The 15665-nt window shown below is 40.1% G+C and overlaps 2 protein-coding genes across 3 annotated transcripts; both read right to left on the reverse strand.

The window, feature by feature from the left end:
* Positions 1–466: 466 nt before the first annotated feature.
* Positions 467–15657, reverse strand: LOC139447184 (GPI mannosyltransferase 4-like). 2 transcript variants are annotated; one of them, XM_071228397.1, is made up of 3 exons: positions 15550–15657; positions 3992–4131; positions 467–2572 (listed from the first exon to the last, which is right to left on the reverse strand). In XM_071228397.1, the coding sequence occupies exons 2-3, from the start codon at positions 4125–4127 to the stop codon at positions 942–944; spliced, it is 1767 nt and encodes a 588-aa protein (XP_071084498.1). In that variant the 5' UTR covers positions 4128–4131; positions 15550–15657; the 3' UTR covers positions 467–941. The 2 variants fall into 2 exon arrangements, with proteins under 2 accessions (XP_071084498.1, XP_071084499.1); XM_071228398.1 differs by lacking the exon at positions 15550–15657 and adding an exon at positions 15313–15393.
* LOC139447186 (chondroadherin-like) lies at positions 12830–14577 on the reverse strand. Its single transcript, XM_071228399.1, has one exon. The coding sequence runs from the start codon at positions 14535–14537 to the stop codon at positions 12990–12992; it is 1548 nt and encodes a 515-aa protein (XP_071084500.1). The 5' UTR covers positions 14538–14577; the 3' UTR covers positions 12830–12989.
* Positions 15658–15665: the final 8 nt, after the last annotated feature.

The following is a 15665-nucleotide window of genomic DNA, read 5'->3' on the forward strand; positions in this document are numbered from 1 at the left end:
TGACATCCAATCTATTCTGTAAACAATAGTGTGACCAACAAAATTTCTTATCTAAAATATTATTTGAGAAACATGATTAAATAAGATGTTTTTTTCATCTGGTGAGGAACTGAGACAATGCTCACAGTATTCTATTCATGACATCTTAGCAACACAGTCCAATCACAACACTGATTGAGTGAGTATGGTTTTACACCGCTTTTAGCAATATTCCAGCAATATCACGGCGGGGGACACCAGAAATGGGCTCCACACATTGTACCCATGTCGGAATTCGAACCCGTGTCTTTGGCGTGACGAGTGAACGCTTTAACCACTAGGCTACCCGACTGCCCCCTTCAGTCACAATAATAATCCTTCAATAATAAAGACTTTTCCAATCCTAACAGCACAATTGTTCACGAAATGGACGTATAACATGATGTCCGCGTTGCATGAGATATCATCAGGCATAACTCTTCCAACACAAGATAATACATTTTATTTGGTTTACAAAACATTTAGAATAAAATTCAATGTAGGTGGTCGAAAAAATATATAAAAAATCTTCCAGATTACTACTGCTAGTAATGAATAAAAAAACAACCTCGTAGGTCACACCATCACGGAAGTGATTGCAAAATGATATCGAAAGATAAGCAATTGTTTTCTCACCTAAAAATCACAATTTCTGTGTATAATTGACAATTTCTAACTCACGGCAGTGACATAATCTTCTGTATGTTTTTCATTTCACCTAATTGTAAAATAGATACAGATGTCACAAGTCATTTACTTTTTTCCTAATTCAGTTTTTTGTGTTGGTTGGTATCGTAAACGAACTAAAAAAATATAAAGCCTAATACCAAAATAATCTCTCCATTGATAATAAATAGATGGGATACAAACAGGATGTTTTCTGATGGACGAGGATGATGTCATCACGGTAATTCGATACAAGATCAACGAGAACTCTTCTTCTTAGTCTGGCCACCATCTTTAAACAGCTTCCATGACTTGACTTCGGCCACAACAAGACTAAAATCACCGACAATCTCCGTAAACGACAGCTCCCGTTTAAACCATTCTACCATCCTGGGTGGATCTTCCATACTCAGATGCCAATATTTGTCCACAGTGCCATACTTGACGCTCAGCTTTCTCACATCTGCTACCACCGTTTTCGGCGCCACGACCCAAATTCCACTCCTTTCATCTTGAGGTTTGTCCGCAGCAATGGTTCTGATGCTCTCCATTTTCTTCTCCAGCTTTTCAAACGATGCTCCTCCGAGATCGTAGATGTACAGTTTTGACTCCGAATCTTCTGGATGGAGGAAGAGATGTTCTGGCGGCATGTAGGTGTGGTAGAAAACGACGTGACTATCGCCTTTGTTTGAGGCGATCTTCTTCTGCAGTTGCGAGATCCCCGGCACAATTCCCCCTTGATGCAGGAACCCAAAGACCAGGAGACCCAGCAAGTTGACCACGCAGAACTTCATAAAAATCAACTTCTTCATCTTGAACGACGCCATTGTTTTCGTCGCTATGACAACACCTAATGGAAACAGCGGTAGAAGAAACCTGGGTTCTTGATGCGATATACACGAAAACACGACAAGCGGGAAGGAGAAACAGGACACAATGTAGACGTCATCGAGATGAAAGTCGCTGTTCACTTTGAGAGACCCGCCGAGCATGACATTCAACACGTTCTTGAGAATTCGCCACAAGACGAAGATCACCATCGGCCCAAACAACAATGGCAGACTGACCAGTGTGTGGAAGTAGAAAGGATGGTTGCCATGGCGACTCAAGTTGCTGGACTGGGAATTGTACGCTAAGAAGTTGTAAGGGGAGATAACTATGGATGGCTTGTACGTAGTGTACATTTTCCTAAGACACTCAATCTTTTTGTCACTGACCACACAATTCTCGATATCTTTCGGGATATGTCGGACAGATTCGTATCGGAAATAAATTGTATCCACAACAACAAACACGACTGAAATTAGGACACAAACAATGGACATGACTGAGAGCTGATTGACAACAAAATTGATTCTATCAGAAAACCTTCTTTCAGAAATAACACTGTTCCACAACCAATGAGTGACGGGCACAAATGCAAATATAAGGAACGTTGGTCTGTTGAACATCCCAACAGTCAAGATCGCAGCAATCAGAGCAGTTTCACGAGACGAACTTTGACCTCCCCGCCTCTGTTTGCACATGATTGGACACGCTCCACTCGTCACAGCCAATAAGACTGCAAACAGAATGGTTTCGATGGAGTTTGAGAACGTGTGGGTCATATAGGTCCAGGCTACATAGGACGTTGAGTAGAGCAGCATGCTGGTGTAGCCGTTGTTGTTGTACTTGCGGCATAGGTCGAAGGTGCAGCTGTCGACGATGATGCCAGCGATGGAGATGACCAGCCTCGGCAGCACCAACACCAGACACGGGGTGGCCAGATTCAGCAGACGCAACAGGAACAGGACCGGTCCATAGGCAGCGTAGGGGAGCAGGATAGAGCGGATTGGATTCTCCCAAGTGAACTCCCAAGTTCTGTGGTGTTGGACATCAAGGATATCACCTGTAGGGGAGAGACAGAGTGAGTGAGTGAGTGAGTGAGTGAGTGAGTGAGTGAGTGAGTGAGTGAGTTGGGTTTAACACCGCTTTTAACAATATTCCAGTCATATCACGGTGTGTCAGCTTAATGTGGGAGGAAAGCCCGAAGTGATGCAGGTCTCAGACGTTTACCACTTCGGTGAAACCCACGAGCACGGGTATGGTGCTGACAAACCTAGAAACATAATTGGGGAGAGCCGGGATTCGAACCCACAATCATAGGTTTCTGCCATGCCCAAGGGACACAACTCTGCTTTTCCTGAAGTAAGTGCATGTACATATTACTTGAGACCTGTGAAGATCCGGGATAGAATAGGTCTTCAGCAACCCTGCGAGTGGCGACTAATGGGATCGGGTGGTCAGGCTCACTGACTTGGTTGATACATGTCATCGTATCCCAATTGCATGGATCGATGCTCATGATGTCAATCACTAGATTGTCTGGTCCAGACTTGATTATTTACAGATTGCTGTCATATAGCTGGAATATTGCTGAGTGAGGCGTTAAACAAACAAACAAAACATGTTTCTTGAAAACTATTAAGCAACTCATGATGATCTTGGTTAGAATTGGTCTACAGCAACCCATTCTTTGTTGAGTGAGTGAGTGAGTGAGTGAGTGAGCGAGCGAGCGTACAGTTTTATGTTTTGAGCCCTTATGAGGAATCAAACCTGCATCTTCAGTGTGACGAGTGAACGCTTTAACCACTAGGCTACCCCACCGCCCCTTATGGCATAATAGGTTCATTGATCGTCAACATTCATCAACTTCACAGCCAGCAATATTCCAGCTACCCGGTATGTAATTGTTGCCTTATGTTAATCAAGTCATGATCAAATAAATAAGTGGTTGATATCATGAACAACATTCTTTATTGTCTCTTCTGACAAGTATCTGTTGTTTAATTTTGAAGTCAGCCATGTTCAAGCTACCCGGTATGTAATTGTTGCCTTATGTTAATCAAGTCATGATCAAACAACCAGTGGGTGATATTATGAACAACGAAATGTTTCATCGCTTCCTATGACAAGCATCTGTTGTTTAATTTTGGGGTCAGCCATATTCCAACTATATAATGGCTGCCTTTTAATAATCAAGTTGAAATTATGTTCGAATATCGGCCTCTAAGGTCAAGGTAAATCCCTGGAATCACACCTATATCTGTGGGTATTACCAAGTTGAGTGAGGGAGGGAGTACGGTTTTACGCCGCTTTTAGCAATATTCCAGCAATATCACGGCAGGGGACACCAGAAATGGGCTTCACACATTGTACCCATGTCGGGAATCGAACCCGGGTCTTCGGCGTGAAGAGCGAACGCTTTAACCACTAGGCTACCCGAATACATGGCACATTGCCGATTTACAGTTGGATGAAAATATACCTGCGACAACTTCCGTGGTCTGGAAGAACTCGTCCGGGTGGAGATAACCGGACTGCGGCACGAAGACGCTGAGCAGACGCACAACCACCAGGATCCGCCACACTTGGGTAGCATCCATCTTGTCCAGAGAGATCATCAACCTAAAACAAACGAATTTTGTTCAGTCAATTTTCATCCTCAGTACCAGATCAATATCAGTATCTTCAGGTAAAAAAGTATGCAAAACATCAAACCATACCTCACAGGAAAAGTTATATGACAGAAATACAAAAGAAAATATGTCCAAATGAAGAATACTGTATTTAGCATCCTGCTCCAAAAAGCAAAACCTCACGATAGTCCTTATTTTGTGTGTGTATAATACAGACCTTTTACAAAAGCAGCAGCGTCAATACAGGAGATAACTGCCTAATAACTATTAAAAATGTTTTTGTTTTATTGACTTTTGAACTACTGTTAGATCTCTGAAAACAAATATAACGTGTTGTATATGGTTTGATAAGTCCCTCCTTGTCAATTTTTTTAAGCAGCCAGCATGCTTATTATGGCAAAAACAGTATCTCAAATCAAACAGCATTTTGATTTATAAAGTATTTTTTCACTCATTTTCAATGTGTGGTCAGAATCATTCATAAAACCTAGGTTTTGAAATGGGTCACTTCTTAAACCTGCTTTGAGGTTTTACATTTCAATTGTAATACCCAGTCTTTACAATTAATGTTTTATAAACTTGATGTGAACACAAGTGTGTTTGATGCTTGGTTTTTTAAAAGTCGCAAATTCTTTTGCATGAAAATTCCATGACGTGAATCGAACCTTTTTACCCTCTGTTTTCCCACTGAGCTACTGGGGAAGGTGATGAGAAGTTGCTCAGTTTATCATGTCATGATCCCAGCTAGTCCATGCTGCACATGGTTTCACTATAAGGCATGTCAAAGTTTTCTTATTTTTTCTGGTATTTCTTGCATTTAGACAGTTTATAAGTTGGATAAAACACGCCTCCGGGGTTTTGGTTGAAAGTGTAAAACCGTGAGCGAGGGAAAGGCCAGGGGGCCGAACTAAATACAAACACATACTCCGATATATTACTTCCAGTGATAGAAATGTATGTTTTTAAGTGTGTCCCTTGGCATTCAGAAAGATTAGAATCTCATTAAAATCAGATCTTAGTTCTCACTACCGCTAAACAAAGATCTGAGGACATCCCATTATGGGTCATGTCAGACCAACCTTGCGCGAACTTTGACTGACCAATGGAATGACTGACAAGAAGTCGACATTTGCCAATCAGAAGGCAGCTTTCTCGTGCTTAACAGCACTAATTTCAAATTGGCAACTACGCTTCGAAACATATTTTGACAAATTCTTGGTTAAAAATGTGAAACCTGAACAAAAAGAACATTCTGGAATGGCTAACAGATGGTCTAGATTGTAAGGATTCAGTCGTTAAGCCTATTACTATCGTTCGGAACAACCAGTGTTAAAGTTTTCGAGGTTGCATGGTTCGAAATCACATTCCAACTGTCACCTTCATGATCTGGTAAGCGACGCTCTGATTGGTCGGATGAAAGGTCGTTCTGATATGACCCCTAATGGGATGTCCTCAAATCTTTGTTCAGCGGAAGCAAGAACTAAGATCTGATTTTAATGAGATTGGTTCAGGTGTGCCAAGAAGAACACTTTTGGATTCTGAGTAGGACCTGGGTACCCACAGGACTACCCGGACCCGTTGTTAGTCACGTGATGCATTGTTTAATGACAAGACTTTATGGTTACATTAAAAGTCACTAATGTTTGTTTTTCTTTCTGACTATGCATGCATTCCTTCTGACTTTTATATGTTTGAATAAAGATAAAGATTCAGTCAGCTTCAGTGTATGTTTCATGACCAGATTGTTTTTTGTATTTGAATACTTTTGGTCAGAGCTCTGGTCAAACAATTCCAAATCGGACATTCAGTGCCGATCTCTTGGGACCTACAGCAGGTACCCGGTAGGGTTGGGCAATAGGGGTTCAGGGACCCCGGGTAGTAAATCTGTACTCGTCCCAGCCCCTAGCTGCGGTTGTTTAGAAAGTTTGCCACATTCCTTTTAATTGAGAATGTAACAATTTCTGAATCACCAGGTCAAGGATTACCAGGTATTATGGATCCAACAGTGCATTTTACAGGTTTGTCAAGACGACTCCTGCGAAGGAACATCTATCAATGGATCTGTATCAATCACACAAATCACAAGATGTTGTTCGAAAATGCTGAATTAGATTTCCAAGTGTGCCCATTGGTTGCAAGGAACTTATTTCAACTATTCCCTTAGGACTTAAAGAGTGACGTTGGTAATACAAGGAATTTCGAATCCTGACTTCGATCTGTCCCTCTAGGTATATTTCAGTCAGCTTGTTTCCTGATTTCTACAGGACCATTGTGCCATTTGAATCTGACTCAGAAAGAACCTGTGGAAGCAAATGGGTCCGAGTTTGTTTGTTTGTTTTTTTGTTGCTGCACTCAGCAATATTCCAGCTATATGACGGCGGTCTGTAAATAATCGAGTCTGGACCAGACAATCCAGTGATTGACATCATGAGCATTGATCTACCCAATTGGGATACGATGACATGCATCAATCAAGTCAGCAAGCCTGACCACCCGATCCCGTTTCTCTCCTCTTACAACAAGCATTGCCTTTTACGGCAAGCATGGGTTGCTGAAGACCAATTCTACCCTGGATCTTCAAGAGGACTTAACAGAACAGAGTAAAACAACAGAGATAAGATCCACTGGATAAGCGAGGGTGAGAGAGCAGGGGGCCTATCCCATCGTGGGTCCTCACAGATATCATGAATACTTCCGACTACAGCACATCACTCACTCCTTTAAAGCAGCCAATCAATGGATCTTTCCGTCCACACCTACGACAGCCTGCATCAATTATTTGTTATGCATCAACTGTCAGGTAAATGTTGGTATCAATTATCTGCCAGATCAAGTGGACAGAACGAATGGACTACAGCACTGTAAAGCATGTAGATCATGTGAGACTTGGTCATTAACTGGCCTGAACAAGGTGGGACGTTAACCCAGATACAGCTCTTCATCACTAATTAATTGGTCCACCCAAACTTCCCAAATGAAGAGGGAGATAAAAACGATGAGGTTGTGTTAAAATTTCAGTAATAAAAGCCATCTGGTGTATTTTCAGGTACGCCATCCATTTCAGCGGAGCTGCATGCATTGATAAGCTGGCAGGTATAGGATGCTTGGCCGTTACGAGAGTTTTAACACATGTAATATCAACCGACTTATGTCATCATCTTAATGCACGAAAACATCTGGCACCAATGTAATATTCAAAGAAAGCTTATGGCCATGACAAATTAACTCTACGAATTTGAAAAAATTGAGTGTTCTTTTTCTTCTTTGGAGTAGAAAATATTTTCAGGTCATTTGGTGCAACTGTCTTTGAGAAGCCACATGTTATTTTTGCAAAATTGTTAATAGTGGCAAAATATGGGTGCTGATGAAGTTTTCTCAAAGAATATACATGAAACTTTCCATCATCATTATCAGTGGTTTCCATGGTTTCTAAGATTACTAGTTGTTTTTTAGTTGGTTTTTTTACAAAATTGGCTCTTATCTTGATTTGAGAACAATTACAAAGAAAATGTAAAGACAATGACATAATAATTGATGATGTATTTGTTGAAATATTTATTACATGTGAGAATGAAACAGTTTTAATCCAATGACAGAACCACATGACTGTTTTTATTCAGTGCTACAAATTCTTCAAAAATAATCTATAACCATCCTTCGCAAGTTTATTTTTTCCAAATTAAAAGTTTTTTCTTTCAAATTTCAATCTATTCATCACTCATTTGTTTTTGTTTTAAAAAGGGAAACATTTTGAGACTATAAAAAAATGAAATGTTTTAGATGTATATAACGGTTCTTATTATAGGCTTGGCTCGGAAAGTTAATTAGCTTGTAATTGTGTTTCAGAAATTAGCTCTGTTGTGCGCATGCTGAAAACGCTTCAATGGGTGTTTGCGCATGATGTTTTTATACATTTGAATTTTTGATTTAATGCATGTTTCTTTACGCATGTTAATTGAACCGGAGACTGGGGGCTCTGAACATTTACAACTCCTCACCCCTAACACGCCTTTTCCTGCACTCTTGAGATTAAATCTTGGCTTGCATTTGCCTCGTTGAGAGGTGATTTGTGAGGAAATAAAAATGTTGTCATACACAACATTACAATATGGCCGCCGGTTGTCATTCTACCAAGATGATTGATATATATTTGTCTTTGAGTTAACCACTGACATGACCTCATCCCCCCTAAATATTTTATGGAAATTAAACAATTCACGAGCAGTGTCTAATTTTAAAAAAATTAAACATACAGGGGTGAAATTTTGACAAGCCAGATGGGCCATCTACTTTACGTTTCAGCAGGCCCTTCGTAATTTTAACTGGCCATGGGCCAATAGGCCAGCAGTTAAATCGAGCCCTGTACATCCAACATGTTCAAGGCAAATCTGGGATTTGAACCAACCACCAGGGATTGTTTCCATAACCAACCAACCCCTCACTTCAACTGCATATGTATTGCACCAGTAATCATCAAACAATCCCTTCAAATGTTTTACAAATGTAACTTCTAAGTACCAACAAGCCCATGTCTGTTGAGGACAAGCTACCCACCACACATCTGTAAGGACATGCTACACAAGGCCGACTGTGCTATCAGCACACATATACATAGCACCAGGAAGTAATGGCTGTTGCATGAAGCTTGCTGTTGTATCAAAATCAATTTATATCAAAATAAGATAGTCCCAAGACCAAACTCCGCTTCCCTCTATAATACATGACTAGTCCCTACTGTTAAGATGACAGTAACAACATGCTGGAAAGTAGGTCATCTTACATCCTGGTTGCTAGAGGAACTAAAACGTGTTTTGGTGTTGCACAACAGTGCATATTAGTGCACATGGTATTAACAAATGTAAGCCAGACCAAAATATTTCTTGTTTTGTGGATTCTTTTCTTGGTCAGTATGTACAACTGAGAGGAATTTGAGTGTCAGGTTAACACTGCTTTCAACAGCATTTCAGTCATACCAAGGTTGGTTGGTTTGTTGTTTAACGCCGCACTCAGCAATATTCCAGGTATATGACGATGGTCTGTAAATAATCAAGTCTGGACCAGACAATCCAGTGATTAATATCATGAGCATCAATCCACGCAATTGGGACTGATGACATGCATCATCTAAGTCAGCAACCCTGACCACCCGATCCCGTTAGTCGCCTTTTACGACAAGCATAGTCGCCTTTTACGGCAAGCATGGGTTGCTGAACACCTATTCTACCCCGGATCTTCACGGGTCTCATACCATGGCATGTCAGCTTAATGCTGAAGGAAAGCCTGAAGTGATGCAAATATTAAACATTTATTACTGTGGTTATATTATTAGTTATTGTGTCTTTAGTTGCTGTATACGGTGTCATATTAGGTTAGCAGAAAAATATTGGGCGAGGAGCCTTGCCCAATATGTTTCTGTTAACCTAATATTGCACCCTATACAGCAACTAAAGACACCATAACAAATTTATTATGCAGAAAGGTTTACACTATTTGGTATATTTGTCTCACATGTCATGTCAAAACTTAAAACTCAAAACCTAACACTTACAACCTAAGACGTTAAGGGTCAAAGGGAGACTACTCTTCAAACCTCAGAGGCCAAACCTTGTTGATAATTTTAACTTTATAATCTTTATTAAAGTCACAAACGTGATCCAAAAAAACATTAACACCCTGGCACATCAAAAATAATGATATTAAAACACAAAACAGTGTCAAATAACGAATTTCTGTACCAGAATTTTCATGTGAAATATGAGAGGTGGGTGTTGGAAAATCCCAAATGGCTGTTAATGACGGTATATTAGGTCAGTATCAACCATCTTGGATTTTACTGACGGTATACGGGCTCATATGGGGACAGTTGTTCTGCTCTCTGATTGGTCAACCTCACTTTGAAGCATAATAACAACAAACACAGGTATGAGTGAGTGAGTGAGTTGGGTTTAACGCCGCTTTTAACATTATTCCAGTTATATCAAGGCGTGTCAGCTTAATGTGGGAGGAAAGCCCGAAGTGATGCAGGTCTCAGACGTTTACCACTTCGGGGTGAACCGGGATTCGAACCCACAATCATGTTTCTGGCGTGTCCAGGGAACGCAACTCTGCACAGCGAATCGCGGCGCCTTAGACGACTGGGCCACCCGTGCCCCCCAACACAGGTATGATGCTGACAAACCTAACAACATGGACCTGGATACACAGGCTCCTGGCATGCCTAAGGGTCACAACTCTGAACAGCCAACGGTGGTGCCTGTAGTCGACTGGGCCACTTTTGACGGCACCTCTTTAAAACATACAACAGAGCCACAAGGCAGTATGTATCTTTCCTTAGAATGCATATCTTACAAACAAGCAAATTGTTAAATAAAAGCTCATTTTCAAACCTTGTAAAAAAGACGATCTATTGAGCATACGGAAAATGTGAGCCTTACAAACAGGGTTTGAGATTGGTTCATTTTCTAGGGCACTGGTTCATTTTCTAAGGCACTTGCTGTCTTCCAAATCATTGAAATGCCCTGAAGATCGTTATCTTCACGAGGCAAGGGAGTTAACTGACTTTAAAAGTCCAGTTTCCAACCTCGCCGAACTAGACTGGAATATCCAAGCTCAATAGTAGCGCCACCAGTGGCTGTAACGAGTTATGTCCCTTCTATGTCCTTCCTATTGACCAATCAGATTCCATCTCTCTATCATTTGCATTTGCTTCAAACAAAATGGCGGCACCCAGCCAAGTGAGTGAGTGAGTTGGGATTAACGCCACTTTTAACAGTATTCCAGTCATATCACGGCGTTTCAGCTTAATGTGGGAGGAAAGCACGAAGTGATGCAGGTCTCAGATGTTTAGCACTTCGGTGAAACCCACGAGCATGGGTATGGTGCTGACAAACCTAGAAACATAATCGGGGTGAACCGGGATTCCAACCCACAATCATAGGTTTCTGGTGTGCCCAAGGGACGCAACTCTGCACAGCGAATTGTGGCGCCTTAGACGACTGGGCCACCCGTGCCCCCCGCACCCAGCCAGGATGAACTGATCGAAGATCAGGATCTATATTGTAAAAAACCAGGTCTTACCCTGCAAAGTGCATCAAATCATTCGAGCACCTTGATTACAATCATGAAAAGATCTGCAAAATATCTGTTGACGCAATGTCGATGGTACACATGCTTTGCAAAGCTTGCACTCCACCGAAATCTGTATGTTGAAATATGTGTTGTTTATGACTCGTTAGTCCAGCCAAAATGTAACTCCGGAATTACAGCTTAGTTCAGCAAGGATGGAAACTGGACTTTCACAGTGCATGTCAAAAACTTTCATTAGTCTGCCTAACCCACACTTGTCCACACAAAAATTGATCCTTGAACACACTCAATACCACTTAAGTCTATGTACCATACTTCATTACCAACCCGTGTTACCTGTAATTTGTCATGCTTTCTTAGGCTTGACGCCATCAAACAGTGGGTATATTTTCAGATTAAGTGCATGTCAGGGTTGGAAATTGGCACTAGTCCTGTAGTCCTTGCCAAACTGCCCAATAGTTAAGGTATCAAAAGGACTAGTAGAAATTTGTCATTTTTAAGGGGTTTGCTATTTATTATCATTATAAGGACTAGTGGACCAAAAATGTTAGTTTCTACCGCTGCAAGTTCATATTGTGTCTTACAGCAATGTGTCATTTATTTATATGACACTGACAGCAGATGGCCCATGTCTAAACTTGATAAATTTATGGGACTTTGTTTTCATGTCAACATGCACCTTGTGCAAGTTGAGCAAGTTTCTCAAATGGAATCAGAGATACAGAAAAGCTGCGTTTTTTCATAAAATACTCCCCAAAACAATTCAAAACCCAGTAACTTTCAATTAACTTGCGTACAGAAAACAGATGCATTAGATGGAAAACTCAATTTTTGAAAACATACGTAAATAACCAATGAAGATTTTCAGCATGCGTACAACAGAGCTTACTTCCGAAACACAATTACAAGCTAATTTACTTTCCGAGTCAAGCCTATATTTAGAACCGTCATATTACATCTAAAACATTATTTCCTTTGTTTTAAATCTGAAAATGTTTACTCATTTATGGAAAAACCCAGTAGAGTGATGAATAGATGTGTGGAAAAATATTGGTTACCCAATGAAAAATACAATAACCCAAACTTTCAAGAAAAAACCCAATTGCTTAAAAGGTTATCTGGAGATCTGTGGAATCCTGCAGAGTCCTGCAGAATCCTGCAGAGTCCAATGTTTCATGACCTTAAAGCCAAACTCACTCCATGGATCTCTTGCCCTGTTTCTGAAACAGGCAGTCCCTGTTGGATCACATAGCAATTAAATGTTGAAACACATTTTATAATAAATTAAGACAATTTGGTAACTATGGTTTCTTGTATGGTTGTGCAGTGTCACGTCATACATGTTCTATCTATGGCATGAGTGAGTGAGTATGGTTTTATCAATATTCCAGCAATATCACGGCGAGGGACACCAGAAATGGGCTTCACATATTGTACCCAAGTTGGGAATCGAACCCGGGTCTTCAGCATGACGAGCGAACGCTTAAACTAGTAGTCTACCTAACCGCCCCTTATGACATAAGGGAGTCTGGACACAATACTTGAAAAACGTTTTACATCAATTTTAAAACAACAAGAATTTTTTATTTTATTTTGGCCAATCACACATTCAATACAAGAAAAAAACAAGGTTACTTTGGAAAGATAACATGTTGGATTCATCACCATTCTGGACACCAAAAAAATTGTGTTTATTTATGAAAAAAACAGCGACTTGTTATCCCAACAAGAAACAAAAACACTTTTATTTGGTGTTTACTGTCACCACACGTTAAAATACAGGACCAAAACTGACAACGTTATTACAGAAAGATAAAATGTAGGATTCATCAACATGTGCCACACCCAATACACCTCTGTCCCAGTTGTCTCCCTTGTCACAATCTCCAAGCAGTTATCAGAACTGTACACATTTCTTGGTTCCTGCAATTTCTCGGACACAACGGTCACACAGATAATGTACCCAGAGGCAGGACTCAAAGCTTTCAAAACATACCTCCCTATCTGAGGATGAACAGACACAGATGTCAATTGCTTCTTTCTACCAAATTTATGAATGTTAAACACCACGACATGCTTTTCCTTTGAAGGCACTCCAATATTCACTGAATCCCATTCAACCTTCAGGTACGTATCCCCTATCTCAGCAATTCGGACCGAGAGATCTTTCAGTCTCCATAACAGATTGTCATCTTCATCTTCATTGGCTGTTCCAGAAAGAGGCTGATTGCAACCAAATGCTTCATTGGCCAGCACATCCCATGTATCTCCATGGAGATGGTCAGGAGACGAGCACGCTGGGATAAACTTTTCCGTTTCTACATCAATGTATTTCAGCTGATATTCTCTCGTATCAAACAATTCCTTTAACCACAGCATTTCGCACACACAATTCAAAGGGTTTTGGCCAAACAGAAATACTTCTTGCGGATAAAGTGAGATTTTCTTTTTTTCAGGAACCACAGTGATTCTATTGTTGGAGATATCAAACCATTCAATCATGGGGAGTTCATCAGGAATATCGTCTATGTAATTCCGGGATAGTGATAAAAATTTCAAATCCTGCAAATGTTTGAAAGTTTTAGGGTGAATAGTTTTAATTCTATTTCCAGTCAAATCAAGATACCTCAAACCTCTCAATCCTTTGAAAGTATCTTCTTTGAGTGTTTTTATTCCATTGTAAGCGAAAGACAAATACCTCACACTCCTGACATGTTTCCACATCGTCCTGTCTATTTTCTCGATGAGATTGTCGCGAAATGAGAGGATTTCAAGTTTCTCCAAACCAACACCACAGTCTTCATCATGCTGCCCAGTTGGGATTATTTCCCCTAGTTTGTTATGATCCAGATAAACATGAATAGCATTTTTCAAATGACACAGATCACTCAGACGAACAATGTCAATATCATTTGAACTCAGTCTGATATACTGCAAGCTTGGCGTGATATTTTTGGGCACAGAAGTCAAATGATTATGAGAAAGATTTAGCGAAACAAGCTCGGGAACAACACCAGCCCCTATTGCATCAATTTCAATTCTATTTATGTTGTTGAAACTCAGGTCAAGCATTTTCAGAGTTGGTGATTTTTCCAAAGATTTTCCATGCATAACTGAGATGCTGTTTGCACTCATGTTGATAGACAGAACATTCTTCATGAGGGGAATAGTATCTCTACCTTGACAGGTTACATGCATTAGCTTGTTCTCTTGTCCCTCGTCACACTGACATCCATCAGGACATGTAGAGGTCATGTGACATGTCGTTATTACAAGTGTTAAAATGTGGAATAAGCCCATTATTTCCATAGTGACATGCAATATTGGACACGGATGCTGATATCACCAGAACTAGTTTATAGCAGGACCAGCGATCATCCTCACGTCTTATCATCAATGTTGTTATTTCATTCTGAAAGACAGTTTTTTTTTTTCTAGTAGTTGTCTCAAAAATCCAATAATTTCATTTTACTTTAAATACAAACATATCAAACTATCAGTTCACTCTGAAATACTTAAATCCTTTAATCATGTTAATAATATACCATTAATGTATGTCTTTGATCAGCAGAATCTATTTCAAGAGAATTCAACTCAATAAAAATTAAGAACCTGTTTCACTTCAAAGATATTTCAAACAGGACATTTTGACATTACTTAGATATATATAAAATTCATGTTGGTATAAACAAACAAAAGAATCCTTTCAAAGAGCATCATAATTTCAGATACCGGAAATTTGAAATAAAATTTGGCTTCACATATGGCTTGAAGCTACGTGTTTGCTTCTCCTTGTCAGTAGGCAAGGATTCGAATGCTGTGTTCAAATTGCTAAACTTCATCTTATGACATAAACACCTCGTCTCCACATAACTTACTTGTTAAGACAGAGCAAAATAATTATATTAATGTGGAAATACCTCGCCAGTGAAACCGGCGTGTTTTGTCAACACAAGGGGAGCACCTGTCGCTATAAATAGCTGCTAGTGACCTTAATACGAGGACATCCGGGCTTTACTGTTAATATCTTCCTTAAAATGGTGTTGTAGTCTTCTGTATGATGTATTATTTGTGCTGCTTGTACCTTTGTGGATATGTTCTAACGAGACAACCCTCAAATACGCTTGCATCCCATCTCCCATGCAACAATCACTCTAAACGCGTGGGTACCGACGCGAGGGAGGCTTCTTTGACCCGTTTTTCAAAGCGGGGGTTAGACGCGAAATTATGCAGGAAAGACAGATTAACAGCATCTGAGACATATCTTGCGTTCTTAAATAAATACAAGAAATCGACATGAAAAACAAAAACATTTACATACGTGGTAACTGAACGTGCCGATGCAGCCGAAGAATTTTAGTCTTACGAATTGACCCCGATATACAAAATAATCAACCAATCAAAATATAATGGCGTTCTAGTCACGTGGTTAGTGTT

Source organism: Haliotis cracherodii, unplaced genomic scaffold (assembly GCF_022045235.1).
Source record: "Haliotis cracherodii isolate W230 unplaced genomic scaffold, xgHalCrac1.p SCAF_7, whole genome shotgun sequence".
Classification (NCBI taxonomy): Eukaryota; Metazoa; Mollusca; class Gastropoda; order Lepetellida; family Haliotidae; genus Haliotis; species Haliotis cracherodii.

Bases quoted from the DNA above. Each gene is read 5' to 3' on its own strand.
- LOC139447184 (XM_071228397.1), bottom strand. From the start codon at position 4,127: ATGATCTCTCTGGACAAGATGGATGCTACCCAAGTGTGGCGGATCCTG. The intron at 2,573-3,991 runs GTATATTTTCAT...TCTCCCCTACAG, and splicing joins GACCACGGAAGTTGTCGCAG to GTGATATCCTTGATGTCCAA.
- LOC139447186 (XM_071228399.1), bottom strand. From the start codon at position 14,537: ATGGAAATAATGGGCTTATTCCACATTTTAACACTTGTAATAACGACA.